This window comes from Salmo salar, chromosome 09 (genome assembly GCF_965601325.2).
Source record: "Salmo salar chromosome 09, fSalSal1, whole genome shotgun sequence".
Lineage (NCBI taxonomy): Eukaryota > Metazoa > Chordata > Actinopteri > Salmoniformes > Salmonidae > Salmo > Salmo salar.
The window spans coordinates 46,099,941-46,127,847 of record NC_138299.1 but is presented as its reverse complement, the minus strand read 5'-3'; the positions used below and the strand labels follow the sequence as shown (position 1 = coordinate 46,127,847).

At 43.2% G+C, this 27,907-nt stretch overlaps 2 protein-coding genes across 4 annotated transcripts; one reads left to right on the top strand and one right to left on the bottom strand.

Annotated features, from left to right (window-relative positions):
• Window positions 1-540: 540 nt before the first annotated feature.
• LOC106611412 (bifunctional epoxide hydrolase 2) lies at window positions 541-20,661 on the top strand. 3 transcript variants are annotated; one of them, XM_045723699.2, is made up of 20 exons: window positions 589-824; window positions 1,779-1,898; window positions 3,775-3,853; window positions 4,782-4,941; window positions 5,037-5,227; window positions 7,395-7,517; window positions 8,673-8,744; window positions 9,060-9,155; window positions 9,257-9,335; window positions 10,962-10,996; window positions 11,089-11,115; window positions 11,309-11,394; window positions 12,422-12,533; window positions 15,377-15,451; window positions 15,592-15,634; window positions 15,848-15,950; window positions 16,054-16,123; window positions 16,201-16,281; window positions 16,361-16,419; window positions 16,749-20,661. In XM_045723699.2, the coding sequence occupies exons 3-20, from the start codon at window positions 3,815-3,817 to the stop codon at window positions 16,828-16,830; spliced, it is 1,533 nt and encodes a 510-aa protein (XP_045579655.2). In that variant the 5' UTR covers window positions 589-824; window positions 1,779-1,898; window positions 3,775-3,814; the 3' UTR covers window positions 16,831-20,661. The 3 variants fall into 3 exon arrangements, with proteins under 3 accessions (XP_045579654.2, XP_014067073.2, XP_045579655.2); XM_045723698.2 differs by lacking the exon at window positions 1,779-1,898 and having other exon boundaries at window positions 541-824; window positions 5,049-5,227; XM_014211598.3 differs by lacking the exon at window positions 1,779-1,898 and having other exon boundaries at window positions 566-824.
• LOC106611413 (phospholipase A and acyltransferase 1-like) lies at window positions 18,810-27,907 on the bottom strand. The gene is made up of 5 exons (XM_045723701.2): window positions 27,760-27,907; window positions 24,959-25,088; window positions 19,690-19,778; window positions 19,378-19,542; window positions 18,810-19,130 (listed from the first exon to the last, which is right to left on the bottom strand). Exons 1-5 carry the CDS (start codon window positions 27,766-27,768, stop codon window positions 19,065-19,067), a joined length of 459 nt encoding a protein of 152 aa, XP_045579657.1. The 5' UTR covers window positions 27,769-27,907; the 3' UTR covers window positions 18,810-19,064.

The following is a 27,907-nucleotide window of genomic DNA, read 5'->3' as shown; positions in this document are numbered from 1 at the left end:
CACGGCAGAAAGCTATTAATTAATATTTCAACACACTACCATAACCGCACATTCAGCGAGCTGCGTGTAAGATTAGTCTAGGGCTTTGAGTTAATCATTTTCCATAAAAACATGTTATCTTTTCCCGGCTGCCTTCAAGAGCGTTTTACAGCAACAGTCGTGCTGCGCTGATAGTCTCACAACGTCTATCTCAGGAACCACAGACATAGTAGTGTGACGGTTCCTTCCTGTCCCACAAGTCGGTGAGTCAGCACACAAAGGAGAAGTGGGTGGATAGTGCGTTTATTACCAAAGCTGCAATCATGGAACACAGTATAGATGTTTGTTCAGTCCTCAATATTAGCAGCACTCCCACAACAATTCTCCATAGATTTGCTGTGGATTACCCAGAATTCCATACTTTTACCACTGAGTGCATTATACAATGTAAACACACCAAGCTGCCAAGAGGTGGCGAATTACCCATTTTATGCAGGAATTTAACAGAATTTATTTACACCTTTACAGTAACAGATTATCATGTGCGCAGCGGCACGACTAACAATAATGACGATCTGGAACGCATGGATTTATTCAGGGGAGGAGTTGTGTAGCGATAGCCCACTATTGCAACACTTGTCTTTATGCTACAGAAATAGTTTTCAGTAGGTCAGAGTTTCACTTAGTCGCCCACCTCCCCTGTCCTCAGTACAGACTCCCCCAGACAGAGAGATCGATGAAATGGCGACCAAGAAGGCGGTTTTGTTCAACCTGTGGGGGGTCGTTGTTTCTCCCAGACCTGCAGAAGTTTTCCTCAAATTCGAAGAAACCCTGAAACTCCCCAGGTAGGAATCAAATCTTTTTTCAGCGGTGAGATATAGTGCAAACTGAAACTCATGCATTGTTCAGCGCGTACTGACGGACACTGAAACACCCGTTAGTTATGCGCATGTTCGGAATTATATTCATATGGCTGCACAACAACAGAACGGGGATTTTGTCACTGAAATTACACTTTGACCATAGAATTGTTAGATATTACTGCACTGTCGGAACTAGAAGTACAAGCATTTCTCTACACTCGCAATAACATCTGCTAACTATGTGTATGTGACCAATACATTTGATATTTCTTTTTTTTTTAACCTTTATTTAACTAGGCAAGTCAGTTAAGAACAAATTCTTATTTTAAATGACTACCAGGGAACAGTGGGTTAACTGCCTTGTTCAGGGGTAGAAGGACAGATTTGTACCTTGCTGGGGGATTCAATCTTGCAACCTTTCGGTTACTGGCCCAACTCTCTAACCACTAGGATACATGCCGCCTCCAAACATCCTGTCATTGGATTTACGCTAAATTGGATGAAGAAAAGACAACTCTAATATTGATTACTTTTTGGAAATCCAATCAGTTTTCCACGTTGATTGAACGTCATAACATTATAATTTACTTTTTTTTATTTTAATGACGTGTTGATTCAACTCGTTTTTTTGCCCAGTGGGTAGAGACAAGGGGGTACCTACCCCCCCCTTAAGAACAATGTCTAATTGCTGACACAAAAAAACATGGATGAATGTGGATGAAGGTCATGCTTAGGTGAATAAACTATAAAGGGAAATAAATGGCTTCAGTTTACACTTTTATTTTGTTATTTTATGAAATGTTGTTTTTAGACAACAGGGGGCGTTTTTTTTAAGTGCCAGGGGTTAAACCTCTTACATCTAGATGTTCCGTGAAAATACTGCCCGCTATCCTAAACAGGTTAACTGTTAAAATCAATTGTATCGGTTTTATTTAGAAATTCTAAATAAAAGATCATCACTGATCCTCCACCAAATGTCACAGTGGGTGAGAGACCTGGAGAGGACTACAAACCACAGTGGGTGAGAGACCTGGAGAGGACTACAAACCACATTGGGTGAGAGACCTGGAGAGGACTACAAACCACAGTGTGTGAGAGACCTGGATATGACTACAAACCACAGTGGGTGAGAGACCTGGAGAGGACTACAAACCACAGTGTCTCACACCCACTGTGAAATTTGGTGGAGGATTGGTGGTGATCTTTTATTTAGAATTTCTAAATTAAACTGATAAAATGGATTTTAGGGTGCGAGACAGGGTTATTCCACCAGATATTGATTTCTGATCTCTTCCTAAGTTAAAACACTAGTAGGTGCTTCAGCAAGGCTGGAATCAGGCAGATTTGTCTTTGTGAAGGACTCATGAATCAAGCCACGTACAAGGTTGTCCTGGAAGAAAACTTGCTTCCTTCTGCTCTGACAATGTTCCCCGACTCTGAGGATTGGTTTATTCCAGCAGGACAACGCTCCATGCCCCACAGCCAGGTCAATCAAGGTGTGGATGGAGGACCACCAGATCAAGACCCTGTCATGGCCAGCCCAATCTCCAGACCTGAACCCCATTGAAAACCTCTGGAATGTGATCAAGAGGAAGATGGATGGTCATAAGCCATCAAACAAAGCCAGGAGTGGCATAAAGTCACCCAACATCAATGTGAAAGACTGGTGGAGAGCATGCCAAGACGCATGAACACTGTGATTGAAAATCAGGGTTATTCCACCAGATTTCTGATCTCTTCCTAAGTTAAAACATTAGTAGTGTTTAAAAATAAAAAGGAACTTATTTTCTTTGCATTATTTGAGGTCTGACAACACTGCATATTTTTGTTATTTTGACCAGTTGTCATTTTCTGCAAATAAATGCTCTAAATGACACATTTTTTATTTGGAATTTGGGAGAAATGTTGTCAGTAGTTTATAAAGAATAAAACAAAAATGTTCATTTTACCCAAACACATACCTATAAATAGTAAAAACAGAAACTGATAATTTTGCAGTGCTCTCTTAATTTTTTTCGCAGAGCTGTATATATAGATCTAACTTCATTGTTAGAATATATCTACAACTTTAAAAAAAAATTCAAAAATTAGATCAACTTACCCACAAAATCGTTTTGTTGAAATATCTCCAAAAGTTGTGATAACACAGAGGAACTCTTTTGTTCAGCAAGAACAGTGACAGCCAGGGAAAGTGTTGGGAAAATAACTTGGTGACATCTTTACGTTTACATTTACGTCATTTAGCAGACGCTCTTATCCAGAGCGACTTACAAATTGGTGCATTCACCTTATGATATCCAGTGGAACAACCACTTTACAATAGTTGATCTATATCTTTTTTTCGGGGGGGGGGGGGTAGAAGGATTACTATATCCTATCCCAGGTATTCCTTAAAGAGGTGGGGTTTCAGGTGTCTACGGAAGGTGGTGATTGACTCCGCTGTCCTGGCGTCGTTGTGGTCTTTATGTGAATTACAGGGGGAGGGGGCAGTTACCCCCTACTACCCTATGTCCCCAGTAGCCTCCTATTACTTGGACTGAATGGAAGGGAATATGGAGCATTTTTTTTTTAAGAAATCCATCTGGAATGGCTCTAAACTCCCAGACAGACAGACAGATTGTGCGTGAAATCCATCTGGAATGGCTCTAAACTCCCAGACAGACAGACAGATTGTGTGTGAAATCCATCTGGAATGGCTCTAAACTCCCAGACAGACAGACAGATTGTGCGTGAAATCCATCTGGAATGGCTCTAAACTCCCAGACAGACAGATTGTGTGTGTGTGTGGTATGAGATGTTGTATACGTTGATTGTTAAATGTAATATTAAACTTAACAACTGATAAGTCAAAGCCGCAATACAGTAGTGTGGTGCATGCAATATGTGTGGTGTGTAAATGAATGGTTAAATGAATGATTATGTTCTGTTTTAGTGGTTTTCTGAAGAAGGTGGTGACTGACAAGCACAGCGCCATGGAACGCGCAGAGAGGGGCAAACTCACACTCTCTCAGGTGAGTTGAAGGCGCTGCATGGTCAATCCGACCATCTGCATTGGGGCCGTGCAGCATTTACGGTGATACGGCCTCTGCATTAAGTCAGGGCATCCGTACTTCCTGCACTTCGCAGAGCAGCGCAGAGCTGTTGCCAAGGACATTGTCTAGGAAGTAAGTTTGTGTTGATACAGGACTTCCCGCCCTCACCTACCATCAACCAATCATGTCAATGCAGAGCTATAAGGAGCCCTCCACATTGTTATAAAAGTTGAGGCGCACAGTGATGCGGTATGGAGCTCAGTTTGGCCTCTGCATGACTCTGGAGGTTCCATAATTGCATCACACCATACATACGACGTATCCAACCACATTTACAGATCAAGCATAAATTGCCTTTTACACAGGCAGCCTACACAGACAAATAACGTCACATTCAAACTACCAACATGGTCAGAACTCCGTTGCCAAGCTGGTAACTCTAAAAGTTCAAGAGCTTGATTTTATTTAACTAGGCAAGTCAGTTAATAACAAATTCTTATTTACCATGACGTCCTAGGAACAGTGGGTTAACTGCCTTGTTCAGGGGAAGAACAACAGATTTTTACCTTGTCAGCTCTGGGATTTGACCTAGCAACCTTTTGGTTATTGGTCCAACACTCTAACCACCAGGCTACCTGCACCTTCAACATTGGCTCCTCAATGACCCTAGAACTGGTACAAACATGACACAGCAGAAATAGTTTAGTCTATGTATATTATAATCCATGGAAATGGGTCTTCTATTGAAATTAGTTCCTTCCTTTGAAATGTGTTCCTTCTATTGAAATGTGTTCCTTCTATAGAAATGGGCCTTCCATGGAAATTCTTGCATCACCTTACATGACATGTGACAACAAGTCATTGTGTGTTTGTGTGTGTGTGTGTGTGTGTGTGTGTGTGTGTGTAGATGATCCCAGAGCTTGATGCAGAGTGTATGAGTGCAGCATCAGATCAGAAGGTCAGTCTTCCTGCTGGCTTCTCTGTTAAGAGCCTGTTGGAGGAACTCAGAGACTCAACCACTGTCAACAAACACATTCTGCAGACCGTAGCTACGCTCCGCAGACAAGGTAACACACACACACACACACACACCTGACACAGAGTTCACATTGTACAGTCTAAGGTCACATGCCAAGTCCCGCTTCCTTGTGATGTCTGTCAGGGTTATTGACAGGTGTGTTGGCCAACCAGTGGGTGGATGACAGTGGGAGTGGAGATAGCTCTGGCCGGCTCCTCTCTCTGCTGGGCGGCCATTTTGATGTGGTACTACAGTCCTGTCGTACAGGCCTCAGGGTCCCAGAGACCGACCTGTTCACCTCCGCTCTCACACAGCTGGGAGTGCCTCCGAAACAGGTATACACACACACACACACACACACACACACACTACAGCGCACACACACACTGCGTCCATACACACACAGACACACTAAGGCCTAACGGCAGTTCTCCCAGAGAGGTAGAGGTGACCTGTCTGTCTGTAAAGGCTGTTCTGCTGATCTCAGCACATATGATAACTTTATTAAGAGTCAAATTAAAATGGCATCAATAACATTTGATCCTATTTGCAACGATATCCTGATATCAATGCCTTGGGAGTCACAGCTTCCACCTCTCATGGAAAAAGTTGTTACATTCCTTACATGCACATTCCTAAAACCTCCATTTATACATATCAGTTTACAACGTTTACACATGGCACTAGAAATCCTTATCTGACCTCCCTGTGTAGAGTTGCTCTCAGCTATTGTGTCATTAACAACAGGAAGTTATCTGTGTAACAGAGTTCAGAATGTGTTGTAAGCTCACTCCACAGCTAACTTGAAATGTTGCCAATGGTGCTATCGAATTCGAATCCTTTTCTATAGCTCAACTGGTTTGTATGTTGTCAAGCGGGTAGACACCTGTGTGTTTGTACGTTGTCAAGCGGGTGGTCATCTGCGTGTTTGTACGTTGTCAAGCGGGTGGTCACCTGTGTGTTTGTACGTTGTCAAGCGGGTGGTCACCTGCGTGTTTGTACGTTGTCAAGCGGGTAGACACCTGTGTGTTTGTACGTTGTCAAGCGGGTGGTCCACCTGCGTGTTTGTACGTTGTCAAGCGGGTAGACACCTGCGTGTTTGTACATTGTCAAGCGGGTGGTCACCTGCGTGTTTGTACGTTGTCAAGCGGGTAGACACCTGTGTGTTTGTACGTTGTCAAGCGGGTGGTCAACTGCGTGTTTGTACGTTGTCAAGCGGGTGGTCACCTGTGTGTTTGTACATTGTCAAGCGGGTGGTCACCTGTGTGTTTGTACGTTGTCAAGCGGGTGGTCACCTGTGTGTTTGTACGTTGTCAAGCGGGTGGTCACCTGTGTTGGCGAGGTAGAGGACCTTGGCTCAAGCCCAGTCAGAGGCGGGTTCAGGGAGGCAGGGCCATTTACAGTGTGGTCAGACATTGGGGATAGTTATAATGAGAGAAGGAAGTATGAGAACTAACACATTTCCTGCAATTCTACACATTTTGCCGATGCCGCATTCTCGTGACCGATGCCGCGTTCTCGTGCTGTTAAAGTTATTGGCAGCTCCTAGTCCCCATTGTTGTTACAACTCGGAATTTCGTGACGTTTCGCCACTGACCTTGAACCTTTTCAACCAAAAGATTGACAATTACAACTTTATCAATATGGAGAATGTAGCTAGTTTGACCTTACGTTAATGTTAATCAAGCTAGCAATAGTAGCCAGCTTAGCAATTTTAGCCAGCTTAGCAATAGTAGCCAGTTTAGCAATAGTAGCCAGCTTAGCAATAGTAGCCAGTTTAGCAATAGTAGCCAGCTTAGCAATAGTAGCCAGCTTAGCAATAGTAGCCAGCTTTGGGCTCCCGAGTGGCGCAGCGGTCTAAGGCACTGCATCTCATTGCAAGAGGTGTTAACACAGTCCCTGGTTAGAATCCAGGCTGTATCACATCCGGCTGTGATTGGTAGTCCCATAGGGTGGTACACAATTGGCCCAGCGTATTGGTTGAAGAATTGTTCTGACTTCAAAAGCACGTGAACACAATCATGTCGGACTTATGAATTTCCAGTTTCCCAGAAGCACATAAAGCCACCCTTACGCCATTTTAATGATATCTGAGTGAGGGTGACTAACAAAATCAATGGGTGCCCCCTGGAGGTCAGGGCACATGCTCTGTCTGCGTGCCCGGTCAGTATTTGGCCATGATTAATACAAGTTTAGATTTGGCAAATTGGCTAACTTGCTAATCTAAAACATGTTAGCTGACATGGCTAATTGAGTTACTGTCAGTGACTGACACAACAAGATAAAAAAAATAGCTGATGCACAACAAAATTTCGAACTTCTAACTCTCAATTCTAAAAAATAAAAAAAACTCATTTTTTTGGAGGGGGGTTTCAGGGGCCCCCTAGTGGCCTGGCGCCCTATGAAACCGCTTATGTCGCTTATGCCTGGAGCCGGCCCTGGTCTCTCGTCTGTGTTCCGGGTGTTGTGAGTGGACAGCTGACCTGTCAGTCTGTATTTCAGGCTCTGTGGTTGGGTGATGATGAGGAGGGGGTGGGAGCAGCAGAGGCAGTAGGGATGACAGCTGTTCTGGTGAAGGACCTGCCGGAAGCTCTGAAACAAGTAGAGACCTTCACTGGAGCACAGGTAACACACACACAATGATATGTTGTAACTTTTCTTGTCCGTCACAATGTCTGTGAGAATGTGATGGTTATTTTTCAGATTTAAAGTAAACGTGTCATTGTTGACTTCCCTGATACATTAGCCAGCTGCAGGATTCCAAACCCTTTTTAACCTCTATGGGCTAGGTGGGACTACCTACTCAACAGCCAGTGTAATCCCGTGGCGCGTTATTCAAATTCCTCAAAAATGCAAAAACTTCAATTTTTCAAACATTTTACACCATTTTAAAGACAAGACTCTCGTTAATCTAACCACACTGTGCTAGCATATAATGTCACATAAACCCAAACCACAGCTAAATGCAGCACTAACCTTTGATGATCTTCATCAGATGACACCCCTAGGACATTATGTTATACAATACATGCATGTTCAATCAAGTTCATATTTATATCAAAAACCAGCTTTTTACATTAGCATGTGACTAGCATGTGACTAGCATTCCCACCGAACACTGCCGGTGAATTTACTAAATTACTCACGATAAACGTTCACAAAAAGCATAACAATTATTTTAAGAATTATAGATACAGAACTCCTCTATGCACTCGATATGTCCGATTTTAAAATAGCTTTTCGGTGAAAGCACATTTTGCAATATTCTCAGTAAATAGCCCGGCATCACAGGGCTAGCTATTTAGACACCCAGCAAGTTTAGCACTCACCAAAGTCAGATTTACTATAAGAAAAATGTTATTACCTTTGCTGTCTTCGTCAGAATGCACTCCCAGGACTTCTACTTCAATAACAAATGTTGGTTTGGTTCAAAATAATCCATAGTTATATCCAAATAGCGGCGTTTTGTTCGTGCGTTCAAGACACTATCCGAAAGGGTAAATAAGGGTGACGAGCATGGCGCAATTCGTGACAAAAAAAATCTTTAAAAAATTAAGTCTTGTATTTCAAATGTTATGGTGATTTCAGGAAACTCCGTTCTGAGGGCTGATTAGCAGATAGATAATATCCCCGTTTAGGTCTATAATTTAAAGTTGCTCTGGGAATCAATCAAGTAGCCTATTATTCAATGTTGGTTTTGTTATGGAGGAGTGTGTGTGTGTGTGTGTGTGTGTGTGTGTGTGTGTGTGTGTGTGGTGTGTGTGTGTGTGTGTTTTCCAGGTCGTAACAGGGGAAAGCTACCCAGCCTCTTGCAACCCAGAGGAGGTCTCTCATGGATATATCACCATCAAGGTAACAACACAATGCTGCATGTAGCAGAAAGCGTATACATGGTTACACAATGGTATTACTTTATTGAAGAACTCACCCCCCCCCCTCTCTCTCTGTCTCTCTGTCTCTTTCTCTGTCTCTCTCTCTCTGTCTCTCTGTCTCTCTCTCTGTCTCTGTGTCTCTCTGTCTCTGTGTCTCTCTGTCTCTGTCTCTCTCTCTGTCTCTCTCTGTGTCTCTCTGTGTTTCTCTCTGCTCTGCTCTCTGTCTCTCTGTCTCTCTCTCTCTCTCTCTGTCTCGCTCGCTCTCTCTCTGCTCTGCTCCCGTCTCTCTCTCTAGCCCAGGGTAAAGCTGCACTATGTGGAGATGGGGACGGGGCCTCCAGTCATGTTGTGTCATGGCTTCCCTGAGAGCTGGTACTCATGGAGATACCAGGTACACACACACACACATATACACACACACACATATACACACACACACGCGACTTCTCACTCCCACACCTCTCTCTCTCTCTCTCTCTCTCGCTCTCTCAGATTCCAGCTCTAGCTGATGCAGGGTTTAGAGTCTTATCTCTGGACATGAAGGGCTATGGAGATTCTACAGCTCCACCAGGTTAGAGTGTGTGTCAACATTGTCTATATGTATATAGTGAATTGAATTATGACGGTTAAATTTGGGCATTAATTCCTAAGGGTTAAGGTAAGGGATAGGGTTGGATCTAAACAATATATAATGAGTGCCTGGCACTGGGATTGAACAAGGGACCTTCGGAGCCGGAGATCGCGGCTTTACACCGACCCGGATCTTGGATCTGGAGTGACCTGACTGGAGTGACCTGACTGGAGTAGGGTCTAGAGTGACCTGACTGGAGTAGGATCTGGAGTGACCTGACTGGAGTGACCTGACTGGAGTAGGGTCTAGAGTGACCTGACTGGAGTAGGGTCTGGAGTGACCTGACTGGAGTGACCTGGCTGGAGTGACCTGACTGGAGTGACCTGTCTGGAGTGACCTGACTGGAGTGACCTGACTGGAGTAGGGTCTGGAGTGACCTGGCTGGAGTGACCTGACTGGAGTAGGGTCTGGAGTGACCTGGCTGGAGTGACCTGGCTGGAGTAGGGTCTGGAGTTACCTGACTGGAGTGACCTGACTGGAGTAGGGTCTGGAGTGACCTGACTGGAGTAGGGTCTGGAGTGACCTGACTGGAGTGACCTGGCTGGAGTAGGGTCTGGAGTGACCTGACTGGAGTGACCTGGCTGGAGTGACCTGACTGGAGTAGGGTCTGGAGTGACCTGACTGGAGTGACCTGACTGGAGTGACCTGACTGGAGTAGGGTCTGGAGTGACCTGGCTGGAGTAGGGTCTAGAGTGACCTGTCTGGAGTGACCTGACTGAACACCCATCTTTATGAGAAGTGCTGTGTGTGGCACCTTCCTTCCTTATTTATACCCTCAATCTTTCCTTTCTCACGCTAGAGAAGTACAGTTATGTGACTGTAGAAACGTACAGGGTTTACTGACAGTCTCGTTACATGGTTTTACAGTTTTAAGTTTAGTCTGCTGTCAGTTGAACAGTTTAAAGCCTGGTTTCTCCATCTCCCTGCTGTTAGTTGAACAGTTTAAAGCCTGGTTTCTCCATCTCCCTGCTGTTAGTTGAACAGTTTAAAGCCTGGTTTCTCTGTCTCCCTGCTGTTAGTTGAACAGTTTAAAGCCTGGTTTCTCCGTCTCCCTGCTGTTAGTTGAACAGTTTAAAGCCTGGTTTCTCCATCTCCCTGCTGTTAGTTGAACAGTTTAAAGCCTGGTTTCTCCATCTCCCTGCTGTTAGTTGAACAGTTTAAAGCCTGGTTTCTCTGTCTCCCTGCTGTTAGTTGAACAGTTTAAAGCCTGGTTTCTCCATCTCCCTGCTGTTAGTTGAACAGTTTAAAGCCTGGTTTCTCCGTCTCCCTGCTGTTAGTTGAACAGTTTAAAGCCTGGTTTCTCCGTCTCCCTGCTGTTAGTTGAACAGTTTAAAGCCTGGTTTCACCATCTCCCTGCTGTTAGTTGAACCGTTTAAAGCCTGGTTTCAGCATCTCCCTGCTGTTAGTTGAACAGTTTAAAGCCTGGTTTCTCCATCTCCCTGCTGTTGGGGGACTGTAGTGTCAAACACAATAGGAACACCATCATTATTACAGACCAAGATTGATTTATTCAATTTCAATAACACTCTCTCTTCCTCTTTCCTCTCCCACACGTTCTCTCTCTAGACATAGAGGAGTACTCACAGGAACAAATCTGCCAGGTAAAGGACACGCTTACATACGAACAAAACATCCTCTGTCTATCCTTGACATGATTGTAATGGTTTTCTGTATGTTCTTATCTCTGTTGTAGGATCTTGTGACTTTCATGGATAAAATGGTGAGTCCACTCCCAATAATCAGCCCTGTATGGTAAGCTATCAGGGTGAAGTATTAGTCGCCACATGGGCGGTGTGATGCAACAGGAAGAGCTCAACGCTTCCTTTAACACCCTCTCTCTCGCTCTGTCTCTCTCTCGCTCTGTCTCTCTCTTTCTCTCGCTCTGTCTCTCTCTGTCTCGCTCTGTCTCTCAGGGTATTCCCCAGGTGACTCTGGTTGGTCATGATTGGGGTGGTGTTGTGGTCTGGAACATGGCCCGGTGTCATCCAGAGAGAGTCAGGTAAATTAAGGGGCCTACACACCTTACACAAACGGAGTATGGGAATGTCGTTTTGCGGCATAAAATGGGCGTAGTCCTGCTACAGAGATCTTTTTTTTATTCCTCTCAAATATTGTTACAGACTGCACAATTCCTTCCGCGGGGGCTGGGGCGGGGCAGCGGTGGGGGCGGGGTCAGCGTTGAGTATGAAGCTTTGTATTTTATCACCAAACTCGCTTTGGTTGAAAATGGAACTTCTAAACGAAGGTATTCTGTTTAGTATTAATGATTAACTACCTAAAAACAGCCTCAAGCCATGCGATTTTTCTCTGTTAGCAAAAATGATTTCATTCTATTTTTTAGCTAATATGGGGGGGTGGGGCGAATACATTCAAGCAGCATGTTAAACTGCGATAATGTTGTAGGTTACACTGGCAAGTATACAAATATTTACCAGGGCATATTATTACATTTATAAATGGGATTATTTCACATGGGGGAGATGTGGGGAAACTAAAAGGCTAGTTTGCTTGCAGTTTTTAGCCAGCTAGCTAGCAAGCTGCTAGCGGAATAGCCTACAGCCAACAGCCAGGCACCAAACAAGGTCATGTAAAACAAACCTAAACTTGTAGCTATTATTCAATAGGCATTTGGTTTTCACTGAAATTAGCTAACAGTGGTGATGTTTTTGACCTGATTCGTATTTGCTTTTACCACAAATGGGAAGACATCAGGAAAATCTCTGCTGTCACGACCTTGTGTATGTTGCTATTGGGGGGGTTTAGGAACACATGGACCGGCAAGGCTATTATGTTACAAAAGGAATACGTTGCTCCCCCCCCCAAAAAATCTGATTACACCCAAGAGCACACACACGTGTAGGTAGATCTACACACGTTAAGTATGTGGAAACCTTAACACACACACACACACTCCCTGAGACGGTAAAGTGAAGAATTAAACCAATACCTGGTGTGTGTGTGTGTGTGTGTGTGTGTGTGTGTGTGTGTGTGTGTGTGTGTGTGTGTGTGTGTGTGTGTGTGTGCAGAGCGGTAGCTTCTCTGAACACCCCTCTGTTTCCTGTGGACCCCTCCAAGGATCCAATGGACTTCCTGAAGACTGTGCCAATCTTTGACTACCAGCTCTACTTCCAGGACCCTGTAAGTGTGTGTGTGGAACGGAGGAGGGGAACAGAGGGGGAGAGGAAATTTACTCTATTGTCTCCCTACTGTACTGTACCATATTCATCCACTATGCGTCAGTACAACAGCTTTGGTAGCCAAGTCACCCTGTATAGAAGTCAGTATTCAACGTCCATCCATGTCTGAGCATGTCGGGGGCGACAGTGAGCGCTGTTGTTACCTGTTACCTTTTCAAGTCGGTTTGAGTTTTGCCAGAGTGTTGTGGAAAGGGATGGATGAAACATGGCAAACGTCTAATTTTTGATGTGAGACTGTGAAAGCTGGTTGGGCTTTGGTTCCAGTTTTTCACAAGTCCTCAATTAATTGTTGCTAGTACTAAATGATCCTCCAATTACTCAAGTTGCTTTTGTTTACATTGAGAGAGAACATAGTCAATGTAGCTAGCTAGCGAGAGTTTGTTGCTAGCTAGTAGCAACACGGCAGTATAGCAGCTTGCATTGCTTTTAACGGAAGGATTTCCTCAATACCGGCCGCCTGGCGGCAATATCGGACGCCTGGCGGCAATACAGGACGCCTGGCAGCAATATCGGACACCTGGCGGCAATACCGGACGCCTGGCGGCAATACCGGACGCCTGATGGCTATAGTATAGCAGGGCCGTAACTCCTCTACAGGGTGTACTGTAACAGAGACCTTTCCTTATGTAACTCCTCTACAGGGTGTACTGTAACAGAGACCTTTCCTTATGTAACTCCTCTACAGGGTGTACTGTAACAGAGACCTTTCCTTATGTAACTCCTCTACAGGGTGTACTGTAACAGAGACCTTTCCTTATGTAACTCCTCTACAGGGTGTAACAGAGACCTTTCCTTATGTAACTCCTCTACAGGGTGTAACAGAGACCTTTCCTTATGTAACTCCTCTACAGGGTGTAACAGAGACCTTTCCTTATGTAACTCCTCTACAGGGTGTAACAGAGACCTTTCCTTATGTAACTCCTCTACAGGGTGTAACAGAGACCTTTCCTTATGTAACTCCTCTACAGGGTGTACTGTAACAGAGACCTTTCCTTATGTAACTCCTCTACAGGGTGTACTGTAACAGAGACCTTTCCTTATGTAACTCCTCTACAGGGTGTAACAGAGACCTTTCCTTATGTAACTCCTCTACAGGGTGTAACAGAGACCTTTCCTTATGTAACTCCTCTACAGGGTGTAACAGAGACCTTTCCTTATGTAACTCATCTACAGGGTGTACTGTAACATAGACCTTTCCTTATGTAACTCCTCTACAGGGTGTAACAGAGACCTTTCCTTATGTAACTCCTCTACAGGGTGTAACAGAGACCTTTCCTTATGTAACTCCTCTACAGGGTGTAACAGAGACCTTTCCTTATGTAACTCCTCTACAGGGTGTCGTAACAGAGACCTTTCCTTATGTAACTCCTCTACAGGGTGTACTGTAACAGAGACCTTTCCTTATGTAACTCCTCTACAGGGTGTAACAGAGACCTTTCCTTATGTAACTCCTCTACAGGGTGTAACAGAGACCTTTCCTTATGTAACTCCTCTACAGGGTGTAACAGAGACCTTTCCTTATGTAACTCCTCTACAGGGTGTAACAGAGACCTTTCCTTATGTAACTCCTCTACAGGGTGTAACAGAGACCTTTCCTTATGTAACTCCTCTACAGGGTGTAACAGAGACCTTTCCTTATGTAACTCCTCTACAGGGTGTAACAGAGACCTTTCCTTATGTAACTCCTCTACAGGGTGTAACAGAGACCTTTCCTTATGTAACTCCTCTACAGGGTGTAACAGAGACCTTTCCTTATGTAACTCCTCTACAGGGTGTACTGTAACAGAGACCTTTCCTTATGTAACTCCTCTACAGGGTGTACTGTAACAGAGACCTTTCCTTATGTAACTCCTCTACAGGGTGTACGACAGAGACCTTTCCTTATGTAACTCCTCTACAGGGTGTAACAGAGACCTTTCCTTATGTAACTCCTCTACAGGGTGTAACAGAGACCTTTCCTTATGTAACTCCTCTACAGGGTGTAACAGAGACCTTTCCTTATGTAACTCCTCTACAGGGTGTACTGTAACAGAGACCTTTCCTTATGTAACTCCTCTACAGGGTGTAACAGAGACCTTTCCTTATGTAACTCCTCTACAGGGTGTAACAGAGACCTTTCCTTATGTAACTCCTCTACAGGGTGTAACAGAGACCTTTCCTTATGTAACTCACTCTACAGGGTGTACTGTAACATAGACCTTTCCTTATGTAACTCCTCTACAGGGTGTAACAGAGACCTTTCCTTATGTAACTCCTCTACAGGGTGTAACAGAGACCTTTCCTTATGTAACTCCTCTACAGGGTGTAACAGAGACCTTTCCTTATGTAACTCCTCTACAGGGTGTACTGTAACAGAGACCTTTCCTTATGTAACTCCTCTACAGGGTGTAACAGAGACCTTTCCTTATGTAACTCCTCTACAGGGTGTAACAGAGACCTTTCCTTATGTAACTCCTCTACAGGGTGTAACAGAGACCTTTCCTTATGTAACTCCTCTACAGGGTGTAACAGAGACCTTTCCTTATGTAACTCCTCTACAGGGTGTACTGTAACAGAGACCTTTCCTTATGTAACTCCTCTACAGGGTGTAACAGAGACCTTTCCTTATGTAACTCCTCTACAGGGTGTAACAGAGACCTTTCCTTATGTAACTCCTCTACAGGGTGTACTGTAACAGAGACCTTTCCTTATGTAACTCCTCTACAGGGTGTAACAGAGACCTTTCCTTATGTAACTCCTCTACAGGGTGTAACAGAGACCTTTCCTTATGTAACTCATCTACAGGGTGTAGCTGAGACTGAGATGGAGAAAGACCTGGCACGGACCTTCAAGATCTTCTTCCATGGCAGTGGAGATAAGGTGACACACACACACACACACACACGTGTACACACACACGCAGACACACACACACACACACACACACACACACACACACACACACACACACACACACACACCTCTCTCTTGTGAATGATCTCTGTTGTGTTGTTCTCCAGGATAATGTTCCTGAGATCAACACTGCTGGAGTTTGTGCCAGAGGTGAGTCTGGAAGTCAAACCAACGTTATGATTGGAGGCTTGGGGCTGAAGGGTTGACCTATGGTATTCAACTAACCAACTGACTGGATGGACAATACTGTGCTGTAAAACTTGTGCAACATAGTACATTGCTGTCAATCAATCAATCTTCACACTGCAGACTACACAGTGTGTGTGTGTGTGTGTGTGTGTGTGTGTGTGTGTGTGTGTGGAGGTGGTCTGTTCGTAGGACTACCAGACGAGATACCCAGGAGTTCTATCCTCAGTGAGACTGCTCTTCAGTTCTACATCACTCAGTTCAAAGACAAGGGATTCAGGTACACACACACACACACACACACACACACACACACACACACACACACACACACACACATGGCAGAAGCAGGAGGAGAGTGACCGAGTGTTGTGTTTTTCCAGAGGGCCGTTGAACTGGTACCGTAATGTTGTGAGGAACTGGAAATGGCTATGTTCCCGACCCAGGGCTAAGGTAGGGGTGTGTGTGATATCTTAACACAGTTACAGTATATGTTGACGAATTTCCGGAGGTTTCCTGTGTTTGTGTAGCTCTTGATGCCAGCTCTCATGGTGACAGCTGGTAAAGATCCTGTCCTGCTGCCTGTCTTCTCCAAGGGAATGGAAAACATGGTGAGACCACACACACACATTTATACACACATGTATACATGTAATAGACACATGTGACTGTGACATCTCTGTGTGTCAGATCCCCAACCTAACAAGAGGACACATCGAAGAATGTGGACACTGGACCCAGATGGAAAGGTGAGTCCCAGTGTGTGTGTGTGTGTGTGTGTGTGTTTGTCCTTGCACAGACCAATGGAGGGGAGGCTGACCGTGTGAACTCTGCAGTCAGCGCCTGTTAGTCACCAGAATGACCTCTGATCTAAAACCCTGCTGAGGGAGACAGGTCAGGTAGAGGTAAAAGGTCATAGGGTCACTGCTGCTCTGCTCTGCAGTCTAAGGAAGTTGGTGTTTTTTTTTGTGGTATAAACTGTGTACAGTGTACTGGATGAAGGAGTTGTGTATATTGGCTGACATACTATATTTAGCATAACGTGTGTGTTTGTGTGTGTGTGTGTGGTTTTTTTTAGGCCGTCTGAGCTGAACACTATTCTGATCTCCTGGCTGAAAGACACTCACAGCACTGGGGTTGCCGTGACACCCAAGCTGTGATCAGTTACCAGGACAACATATTCCTTTTACGGCACTTTGTAGTGAACTGTTGGAATCATCTGATAATTCAGAATAATTTCTAAAACTGTATGATGCCCTTTTTAAAACCTGAAACATTTTTCTCTTCTAAAGACACACACGCTGCACAAATAGGCTGTACCAACAGCCACGACACCTCCAGCATGGTGTCTCAAAACGTCCCTTTTTGAGACATTTCATGAGAAAGTGCGATCACCTATATGTTGAGTGTACAAAATATAAAGGACACCTGCTCTTTCCATGATTAGGCCCTATTCTATACTTGCATTGCTTGCTGTTTGGGGTTTTAGGCTGGGTTTCTGTACAGCACTTTGTGGCATCAGCTGATGTAAGAAGGGCTTTATAAATACATTTGATTTGAATTTGATTTGACTTGACTAGTGTTACTATTGAATGTCGATTATGTCATTATTACCCCAGCATGTCTGTTTTTCCAGTGGACGATTCAGACGGGATTAGTTTTACCAAACTGCCTCTGTAGTAATAATACTTTTTCCCCTCATTCACATTTGACTGTTATGACGGAAGCCTGGAGGCTCTTCTAGGTCGTGAAGATATTTTAAATGTCTAGGGATCAACCAGCTCTGTCTGACAATAGTATACAGTATAACAGGTGGAGCACCCAGTTTGGGTAAGAACACGAGAACAAATTGATGCTTAAAACAAAGTGCTATGCAGGTACCCTACAGATTAATGATTTGTTTTGTTAAATAGCAAATATCCTAGTGCCATTACATTTAAGTCATTTAGCAGACGCTCTCATCCAGAGCGACTTACAAATTGGTGCATTCACCTTATGATATCCAGTGGAACAACCACTTTACAATAGTGCATCTAAATATTTTGTATTTTGCCAATGAACTGATACATTGCCAAATCCGTCTGGTAATTAAATGTCTGCAGGTTACAGTTCATTCTTCTTATTGATATGCATTATTATTTTACATTTCTCCCAACTGAAGGCCATTAGCCCAATATTAGGCAATCCCTAGATATTTGAAATATCTTCACGACCTAGAAGATCCTCAAGGCTTCCGTCATAACGGTCAATTAGGGGGGAAACAAAATAATTACAGGGGTAGTTTGGTAAAACTAGTCCCGTCTGAATCGTCCACTGGAAAAACAGACATGCTGGGGTAATAATGACATACCTGACTTTCTATAGTAACACTAGTCCTCTACGAATAGGGTTAAAGAAGGATTTTTTAAGCCTTGAGACAATTGAGACACGGATTGTGTATGTGTGTCATTCAGAGGGTGAATGGACAAGACATAAGATTCAAGTGCCTTTAAACGGGGTATGGTAGTAGGTGCCAGGCGCACCGGTTTGTGTCAAGAACTGCAAGAGAGGAGAGAGAGTGGAGGAAGAGGAGAGAGTGGAGGAAGAGGAGAGAGTGGAGGAAGAGGAGAGAGTGGAGGAAGAGGAGAGAGTGGAGGAAGAGGAGGGAGTGGAGGAAGAGGAGAGAGTGGAGGAGGGAGAGTGTATCATCAAACAGCTTTCCTCTGTAATGCTGTACACACATTCACACAATAGAAGAAAGCACTTCGGAGATAAAATTATGTTTCTAAGTAAATGCTTTCCTTCAATGTACCGCGCCTTTTCATTCCCCAGAACACAAGCACAAAGAGCAGATTCATGTTTTCTCTATCGTTTCATGTCCGACATCACCATAACAACAATATGAGATTGAATTCAGGGCTCTATTCAATCCGCATCGTGGAAGTACAGCGTGATTGAAATGTGAAGGCAATGTTCCCGCGTTAGTGGAGACTGCATTCACGGTAAACACTGCATATGTCAGCACATTCACAAATTACCTTCACATTTCTGTAACGCTTTGGCAATACAGATTGAATAGTGCCCACGTCCCTTAAACTGAAGTAAAACCCTCACCCCTCCCTTCTCTCTCGCTCTCTCTGAGACACACAGAATAATGGGAAAGTGTTTTACTGTATTTTATTGATGTGTGTATATATATATATAAAAAAATACAATGTTCAATGTAACCCTGAATGTAAAAACTCAAATAGAAATATTCATGATCTTATATCAGAATCCTACACTGACTATGGAGTTACATTTAAGAGATGTACTGTTATGATTCTCCTTGTTGTACCTCGTCAGTAGATATCTAGAGGGAATTAAACTGTAGGCAGTGCTCCAATCTAGAACACAGGCACGGTCGTCGTCGTGGTTACAGCTTCTTCTTCTCAAACGGCTTCTTCCAGGTGGGCAGGATCTGGGCGTAGACCTTTTCAATCTGTAACCAATCACAACAGATCTTCACAATTACATTACATTTTAGTCATTTAGCAGACGCTCAATTCCAGAGCGACTTACAGTAGTGAATGCATACATTTCATACATTTTTTGTACTGGTCCCCCGTGGGAATCGAACTCACAACCCTGGCGTTGCAAACACCATGCTCTACCAACTGAGCCACACAGGAATCTACAACCAATCACATCAGACATTTACACACGCACTCACCACACCTACCCCTTACCTGGGTGGACTTCTTGAGTCCGTATCTGAAGAGCGTGGCCTGGTGTTCAGAGTTATGAAACAGGATGTCGAAGGTGACGTCTCTACCTATCATGTCGTCTATAGCAGGCTTCACCAGAGAGTAGAAGTCCCTGGGAGGATGGACCTCATCCAGCAAGTTCCTCACCTACACACATTCACATAGAGGAGCTATAACCTCGACCTACACACACAGAGGAGCTATAACATTCACACAGAGGAGCTATAACCTCGACCTACACACACACAGTAAATATTTGGATTATTATAGTTTGCGTCTGAGTGAGTGTGTTACCTTGTATCTCCGTCCCACTAGCTCCACTGGGTCTAGTTTGACCTCTGACCTCAGGGCTCGACCAAATAGCAGCAGCTTCGTCTCCGAGTCTACACACAGTCGGTGGTCAGTACAGCAAAACGAGTGTGTGTGTACACGTTTTACTATACTTGTCATTACTTTAAAGAAAAAATAATATATATTTTACCTTTATTTAACTAGGCAAGTCAGTTAAGAACAAATTCTTATTTTCAATGACGGCCTAGGAACAGTGGGTTAACTGCCTTGTTCAGGGGCAGAAGGACAGATTTTTACCTTGTCAGCTTGGGGATTCGATCTAGCAACCTTTCGGTTACTGCCGCCCAGGTAGCCTAGTGGTTAGACTTGAAGTCCTCACAAGAATAGTAAAAAGTCCAATTTAGGCTTTGGAGTTACGGAATCAATTGTTGGTCCCCAAAAAGTCCTCACAAGTATAGTAACACAAAAACGAAAACAATTGCAAATTGTTGTGGACCTGTAAACAGATCGTTTGAATTCAACAATGTTTTGCGTCAACTTTCCTCGAACCTAAACACTGCCCGCAGATTCTGAACCCGGTTACCAGGTTACCACTGTAGTTGTCTTTTCTTCGAGAGTAGACAATGTTTATGAATTCGTGGGCAGTGTAGATAATTTAGGGGCCTCAATTATAAACCATTACTTGACGTGAGAATGTGCTTGCCACCCCACAAACCTGCGATCCATGCGTACGCATATCTGGTAGCAGTTGAAATATTGTATTGTATTACTGGAAAGTAAGTATGTTGTGCAAATGGGGGATATGATGTAAAGCTTAATACCCCCCAGTAAATGATATTAACAAGAATGCTGCCATTTGCTGTTAGTGAGAATTTAAAATAATTTGACATGAGAACCATTTTCCTATGTATATTATCTTCATAACCATTGCAGAATAAATTCCTCACCTTTTCTGAATGTGATGGTTTCATAGGTCTACGACGTCCCGTCTCTCATTTAATTGGACCCACTTTACAGTAGTAAATAGATCAACTACTTCAAGTATTTTGCTCTGTGCTTTCCGATCCGGAGTGCAGTATAAAAGTATACCTTTTATACTGACGGTTCACCTTTTCCATTTAAGTTTTTTTTAGGCTATGTCTGAAAAACTTACTGTATGTTGAAATGTCTCAGGTGAACAATATTTAATTTACGATACACAATACATAGTCTATTTTCATAACCATTACAGAATAAATTCAATTCTTTACCACCTTTTCTGGCCATGACGGTTCATATTCCAGAATAAGCTTTAGCCTACAACAAATTCAGGCAGGTCACCCATGATACAAGTCAGTATTCGACGCCCATCCATGTGTGAGGATGTCGGAAGATGACGTGGAAACCGGCCACTAGGGGCAGCAGTGAACGCTGTTACCTTCAAGTAGATTTCAACGTTGTGGACAGAGATGGCGGATGGGCGATAAACATCTGCCTCTGAATCTAAAGGTTGCATGTTTGAATCCAGTGATATAAAGTTGTTTTGACCCGTACCTTAACCATTCAGAGTTAATGCCTAACCTTAACCATTCAGAGTTAATGCCTAACCTTAAGAATTCTGAGTAAATGCCTAAACTTAAACATGAAAAAATGTGACATTTGGAACAACTTCTAAATTTGGCATTTGAGAAACATGAATGAACGTCTAATTCTGACAGAGCTTGAAGAACAAATTACCATGACACATCTCTCATTTAATTGAGCCTATACATATTTTGCTCTATACATCTGAAAGTGTTTATAGGGTAATATTCATTACAATGTTAAACATGGACAGTTGATATTTTTCTTTGAAGTGTGTAGGCTATTGCTAAATGAAGCCTACTGAGTTGACATACAGTAGGCTTCTAGACAATGTTTCAGAATTTGCGGGCAGTGCAGCATATTTAGGTTTGGGAAAACGTAAATGCAAAACATGATTGAAATCAAATGATCTGTTTACAGGTAAACACCACTTTTTTTTTTTTTACTGCAAATAAAGCAAATGTATTTGTAAAAGTTTTAAACATTCTGCCAACAGACATTTAATCAAGATTGCCATTGCTCCTTATTTTAGTAACTTCCCTGGTCTTATTCCAATACTTCCACGGTATACAGCAAATAAGGGTGTAATATTGTCACCACAATGGGCATTTTTCAGGCAGAGTTTTAATACTCGTTCACGCGTGCAGTTTCAGGACAGGTCAGATTTTTATTGGGAAAAACGCGCATGTACTGTGTGCGACAAGTTTATCAATCTTTTTGTACATAGTGTTTTCAGAAATGGCGCATGCAGATATTTTGTGTCAAATGTACGCAGCGGTTCTAAATGAGGCCCCTGATCTTCAGGGGGGCCCCCTAATGATTTTGTTAGTCACTCTCACTCAGATATATTAACAAAAATGACGCCTGGAGAGGAAGGCAGATGTATCTCATGATAAATTGTAGACTACACTATCTACTTAGAGAGTTTTCACCTGTATTTTTCGTAGCTGTTTACATATCACCACAGTCAGAGTCTGGCACTAAGACAGCATTGAATGAGCTGTATTCTGCCATAAGCAAACAAGAAAAGGCTCACCCAGAGGGGGCGCTCCTAGTGGCCGGGGACTTTAATGCAGGGAAACTTAAAACAGTTTCACCTCATTTCTATCAGCATGTTAAATGTGCAACCAGAGGATTTATTTTAGACCACCTTTACTCCACACAGAGACGCGTACAAAGCTCTCTCTCGCCCTCCATTTGGGGAATCTGACCATAACTCTATCCTCCTGATTCCTGCTTACAAGCAAAAATTAAAGCAGGAAGCACCAGTGACTAGATCAATAAAAAAGTGGTCAGATGAAGCAGAGGCTAAGCTACAGGATTGTTTTGCTAGCACAGACTGGATTATGTTCCGGGATTCCTCCGATGGCATTGAGGAGTACACCACATCTGTCATTGGCTTCATCAAGTGTATCGATGACGTCATCCCCACAGTGACCGTACGTACATACCCCAACCAGAAGCCATGGATTACCGGCAACATCCGCACTGAGCTAAAGGCTAGAGCTGTCTCTTTCAAGGAGAGGGACTCTAACCCGGAAGCTTATAAGAAATCCCGCTATGCCCTCAGACGAACCATCAAAACAGGCAAAGTGTCAATACAGGACTAAGATCGAATCGTACTACACCGACTCCGACACTCGTTGGATGTGGTAGGGCTTGCAAACCATTACAGACTACAAAGGGAAGCACAGCCGAGAGCTGCCCAGTGATACAAGCCTACCAGACGAGCTGAACAACTTCTATGCTCGCTTCAAGGCAAATAACACTGAAACATGCACGAGAGCACCAGCTGTTCTCGAAGACTGTGTGATCACGCTGTGTGATCACGCTCTCCGCAGCCGGACCTTTAAACAGGTCAACATTCACAAGGCTGCAGGGCCAGTCGGACTACCAGGATGTGTACTCCGAGCATGCGCTGACCAACTGGCAAATGTCTTCCCTGACATTTTCAACCTGTCCCTGACCGAGTCTGTAATACCAACATGTTTTAAGCAGACCATCATTGTGCCTGTGCCTAAGAACACTAAGGTAACCTGCCTAAATAACTACCGACCCGTAGCACTCACGTTTGAAAGGCTGGTCATGGCTCACATCAACACCATTATACCAGAAACCCTAGACCCACTCCAATTTGCATACCACCCCAACAGATCCACAGATGATGCAATCTCTTGCACTCCACACTGCCCTTTCCCACCTGGACAAAAGGAACACCTATGTGAGAATGCAATTCATTGACTACAGCCGAGTGTTCAACACTAGTGTGCTCTCAAAGCTCATCAATAAGCTAAGGACCCTGAGACTAAACACCTCCCTCTGCAACTGGATCCTGGACTTCCCGACTGCCCGCCCCCAGGAGGTAAGGGTAGGTAATAACACATCCCCCACGCTGATCCTCAACACAGGGGCCCCTCAGGGGTCCCTCAGGGGTGTGTGCTCAGGCCTCTCCTGTACGCCCTGTTCACTCATGACGGCACGGCCAGGCGCGACTCCAACACCATCATTAAGTTTGCCGATGACACAACAGTGGTAGACGTGATCACCGACAACGACGAGACAGACTATAGGGAGACTGAAAAGACTTGGCATGGGTCCTCAGATCCTCAAAAGGTTCTACAGCTGCACCATCAAGAGCATCCTGACTGGTTGCATCACTGCCTGGCATGGCAAATGCTCTGCCTCCGACCACAAGGCACTACAGAGGGTAGTGCAAACGGCCCAGTACATCACTGGAGCCAAGCTTCCTGCCATCCAGGAACTCTATACCAGACGGTGTCAGAGGAAGGCCCTAAAAATTGCCAAATACTCCAGCCACCCTAGTCATAGACTGTTCTCTCTGCTACTTCGCGGCAAGCAGTACCGGAGTGCCAAGTCTAGGTCCAAGAGTCTTGTAAACAGCTTCTACTACGAAGCCATAAGACTCATGAACATCTAATCAAATGACTACCAAGACTATTTGTATCGCTCCCCCCCGCCTCTTTTACACCGCTGCTACTCTCCATTGTTATCATCTATGCATAGTCACTTTAATAACTTTACCTACATGTAAATGTTACCTCAACGAACCGGTGCCTCCGCACATTGACTCTGTACCGGTAGCCCCCTGTATATCGTCTGGCTATTGTTATTTTACCACTGCTCTTTAATTACTTGTTACTTTTATTTCTTATTCTTATCCATATATAGAGATTTTTTTAACTGCATTGCTGTTTAAGAGTTTGTAAGTAAGCATTTCACTGAAAGGTCTACACCTGTTGTATTCAGAATTTCACTGTAAGGTCTACACCTGCGCATGTGACTAATAAAATATGTTTTGAAAATGGCAGTCATGGCAAAATTTGTAGAATTGCAGGAAAATAGCTCTAAAACCCGCACAACTTTTCCCCAACCAATGTCAAAATGTGTAGAATTGCTGGAAATTAGCTGTAAAACTTCAACAACAACAAAAAAGTTCTGTAAAGCAAACTTTTTTGTTAACCTTTGTTTACAAAATATATAACAGATCCCTCTGTATGTATTTAATAGTTTTTCATCCCGGTGCTGAGTTGATGTGTAGTGGCTAATCTGTGTTTGTATATCGGTGAATGAAGCTACAACAACCAAAGAGATAATGGCTGGGAGGGGGGTAGCTCACTAAAACTCGAAACCCTGGTTACGGCCCTGTGTGTGTGTGTGTGTGTGTGTGTGTGTGTGTGTGGACACAGACCTCTGCAGGTAAGATGTGCTACGTAGGGCACTCCATCCCTCTCTCCGTAATAAATTCCAAAATGGGAGAAGTATTTATTCAGAGGAAACTCCAGGATGTCCCCTGGGAACGGCTTCGGATGGGAACTCCCCTACAAGGCGAGAGAAACTGGGACTGAGACATGGTTACACACACACACACACACACACACACACACACACACACACACACACACACACACACACACACACACACACACACACACACACACACACACACCACCCCCAAACTCAGAACCAAACCCCCACTACAGTTCTTGTGTTGATATAAAGTGTTAGTTGCTAGTGCTACAGTAATGGTCTTTCCTCTAAAGTCATTATAGAATCAGTCTAATATATATATGAATCATGATAACAAACACTACAATAATGTCTCATCACATAACAATCCTAGCTCAATAGCCAATAATGTAGCTGCAAGCAGCAATGAACAGGGTTCACAGGATGACAGAAAGGACACGAGAGCAGTTGGATAACAAAGCAAGGACTATCCTGTAGTAACTATCTTCCTTTATGTGCAATCAGTGAAAGCATTACCATGTTTATCTCTCAGTAACACAAGGACGACGCATGTGAAGTTTGGTCTTTGGATGCAGCAGGTAATCATTCGTAGGGCTCCATTTTAACAAACCTAACACAATGGTAAATCGTAGCGCTGGAGCTAGGGCTATAGGTTCGGGGGTGTGTTAGAAATATGTTTTTTTGCTATTTTCACTGTGGGCATTATGAGCGCAATAGCTGGAGGTGGCACGAAAGGGCTGTGTTTTGATAAATATATTATAGGTGTGACGAGGGCTTGGCCACTCATTGGCCAATCAACACGCTGCATGCCGTTGTCTCAAGTTCTGTAGGTTATTAGCAGTATTTGCGTTGTCATCAACCCGGGGCCATGGAATATCTTCTACCTAGTCCATTGTGGATTGATACAGTTTGGTTGATACAGTTCTTTAAATAAGATAGGCTACAGCAATTTACATTTACATTACATTTAAGTCATTACAAATTGGTGCATTCACCTTATGATATCCAGTGGAACAACCACTTTACAATAGTGCATCTAAATCTTTTAAGGGGGGGGTGGGGGGGTAGAAGGATTACTTTATCCTATCCTAGGTATTCCTTAAAGAGGTGGGGTTTCAGGTGTCTCCGGAAGGTGGTGATTGACTCCGCTGTCCTGGCGTCGTGAGGGAGCTTGTTCCACCATTGGGGTGCCAGAGCAGCGAACAGTTTTGACTGGGCTGAGCGGGAACTGTGCTTCCTCAGAGGTAGGGGGTAGGCAATGAGTAGTAGCAACAGTAAAAAAATAAGATAATCCATTGTTTTCTCTACAGGTTTGGAATGTTGACAGCCAACATTGTTGCAATTGGCTTACAATCTATGTTTAGGACGAGACAGACTTCATGACCAAAATTATCCTATTTAGACTTTGTAGTACATTTTTACACTAGAATAAAAGTTTGTTGACTCACATCAATGCCACAACAGGCCTTTTTAAAATGAGAAGTAGATTTTTAGGAACAGTCGCTCTTTTACATCTAACATTCATTTTCATGAGACAAAGTCCACTTGATCGATAGTTATTGATCTAATATTTTATGGTGCCACTGCCACTTTCTGCATAATAACGTATTTGCTAGCATCTACTGGTATAGTGTGCCCATCTTTGAATGCATCAACATTTTTTTCTCAAACTCTTTAGGGACAATTGTAATGAGTCCAAAGACCAAATTTGCTGTGAATCTGACTTTTAGTCCATGAGAATAATTTGGGGGAGTATTTTAAGCATTAGCTTTAAATAATCAAAAAGTGAATTGTTAACAGTTATTCCTTTTAAGATATCAATGCCAAACTTGGGAGTGGATTTACAAATTATTTCCTGATTGATAAATAACTCAGACATCTCTTAACCAATCCCTTAGCCTTGCTCAAACTAAGTTAAGATGTACAATTGGCCTACATACTTAATTTGATGTTTTGGGGATTTATGGTTCATGACATTTTTTTTAAAGGTTTTCCAATATCTGCAATATAAAGGAAAAATCTATCCTGACGGACATTATGAGTCATTGAGGCAAATTTATTCAGCACGAGGAAAGACACCTGAATACAAAGTTTCAGCGCCACCTACAGCCAATCAGTGCCATTATTTTAGACCAAGTTGCTCATGGCTTCTAGTTTCTGGGTGCCAAATTACAAAATAAAGTTACCAATCTATGCTTGAGTTATTTGACCATGTCAAGGAAGAAAAAAATAATCAAAGAATAACAATAGGTTTCACAGATTTGCTGTGAACCCCTAATAATGTCCAATCATATGATATGATTAAGTATCCTACCAGGTAGTAATGATCAGATAATATAACAATGATTAAATATAATCCTACCAGGTAGTAATGATCAGATAATAACAATATGATTCAATATAATCCTACCAGGTAGTAATGATCACATAATATAACAATATGATTAAGTATAATCCTACCAGGTAGTAATGATCAGATAATATAACAATATGATTAAGTATCCTACCAGGTATTAATGACCAGATAATATAACAATATGATTAAGTATCCTACCAGGTATTAATGACCAGATAATATAACAATATGATTAAGTATCCTACCAGGTATTAATGACCAGATAATATAACAATATGATTAAGTATCCTACCAGGTATTAATGACCAGATAATATAACAATATGATTAAGTATCCTACCAGGTATTAATGACCAGATAATATAACAATATGATTAAGTATCCTACCAGCCCCATGGGTGTTGGTGTTTCTCTTCTGTGTGCTTTGAAACTCCAGTCACAGACACACACTTTAGAGAGAAACTGAGAAATGCATGCATAGATGATCTGATCTACTGTCTTAATAATATCACAGTCATGTTTTGCATAAGGGAGC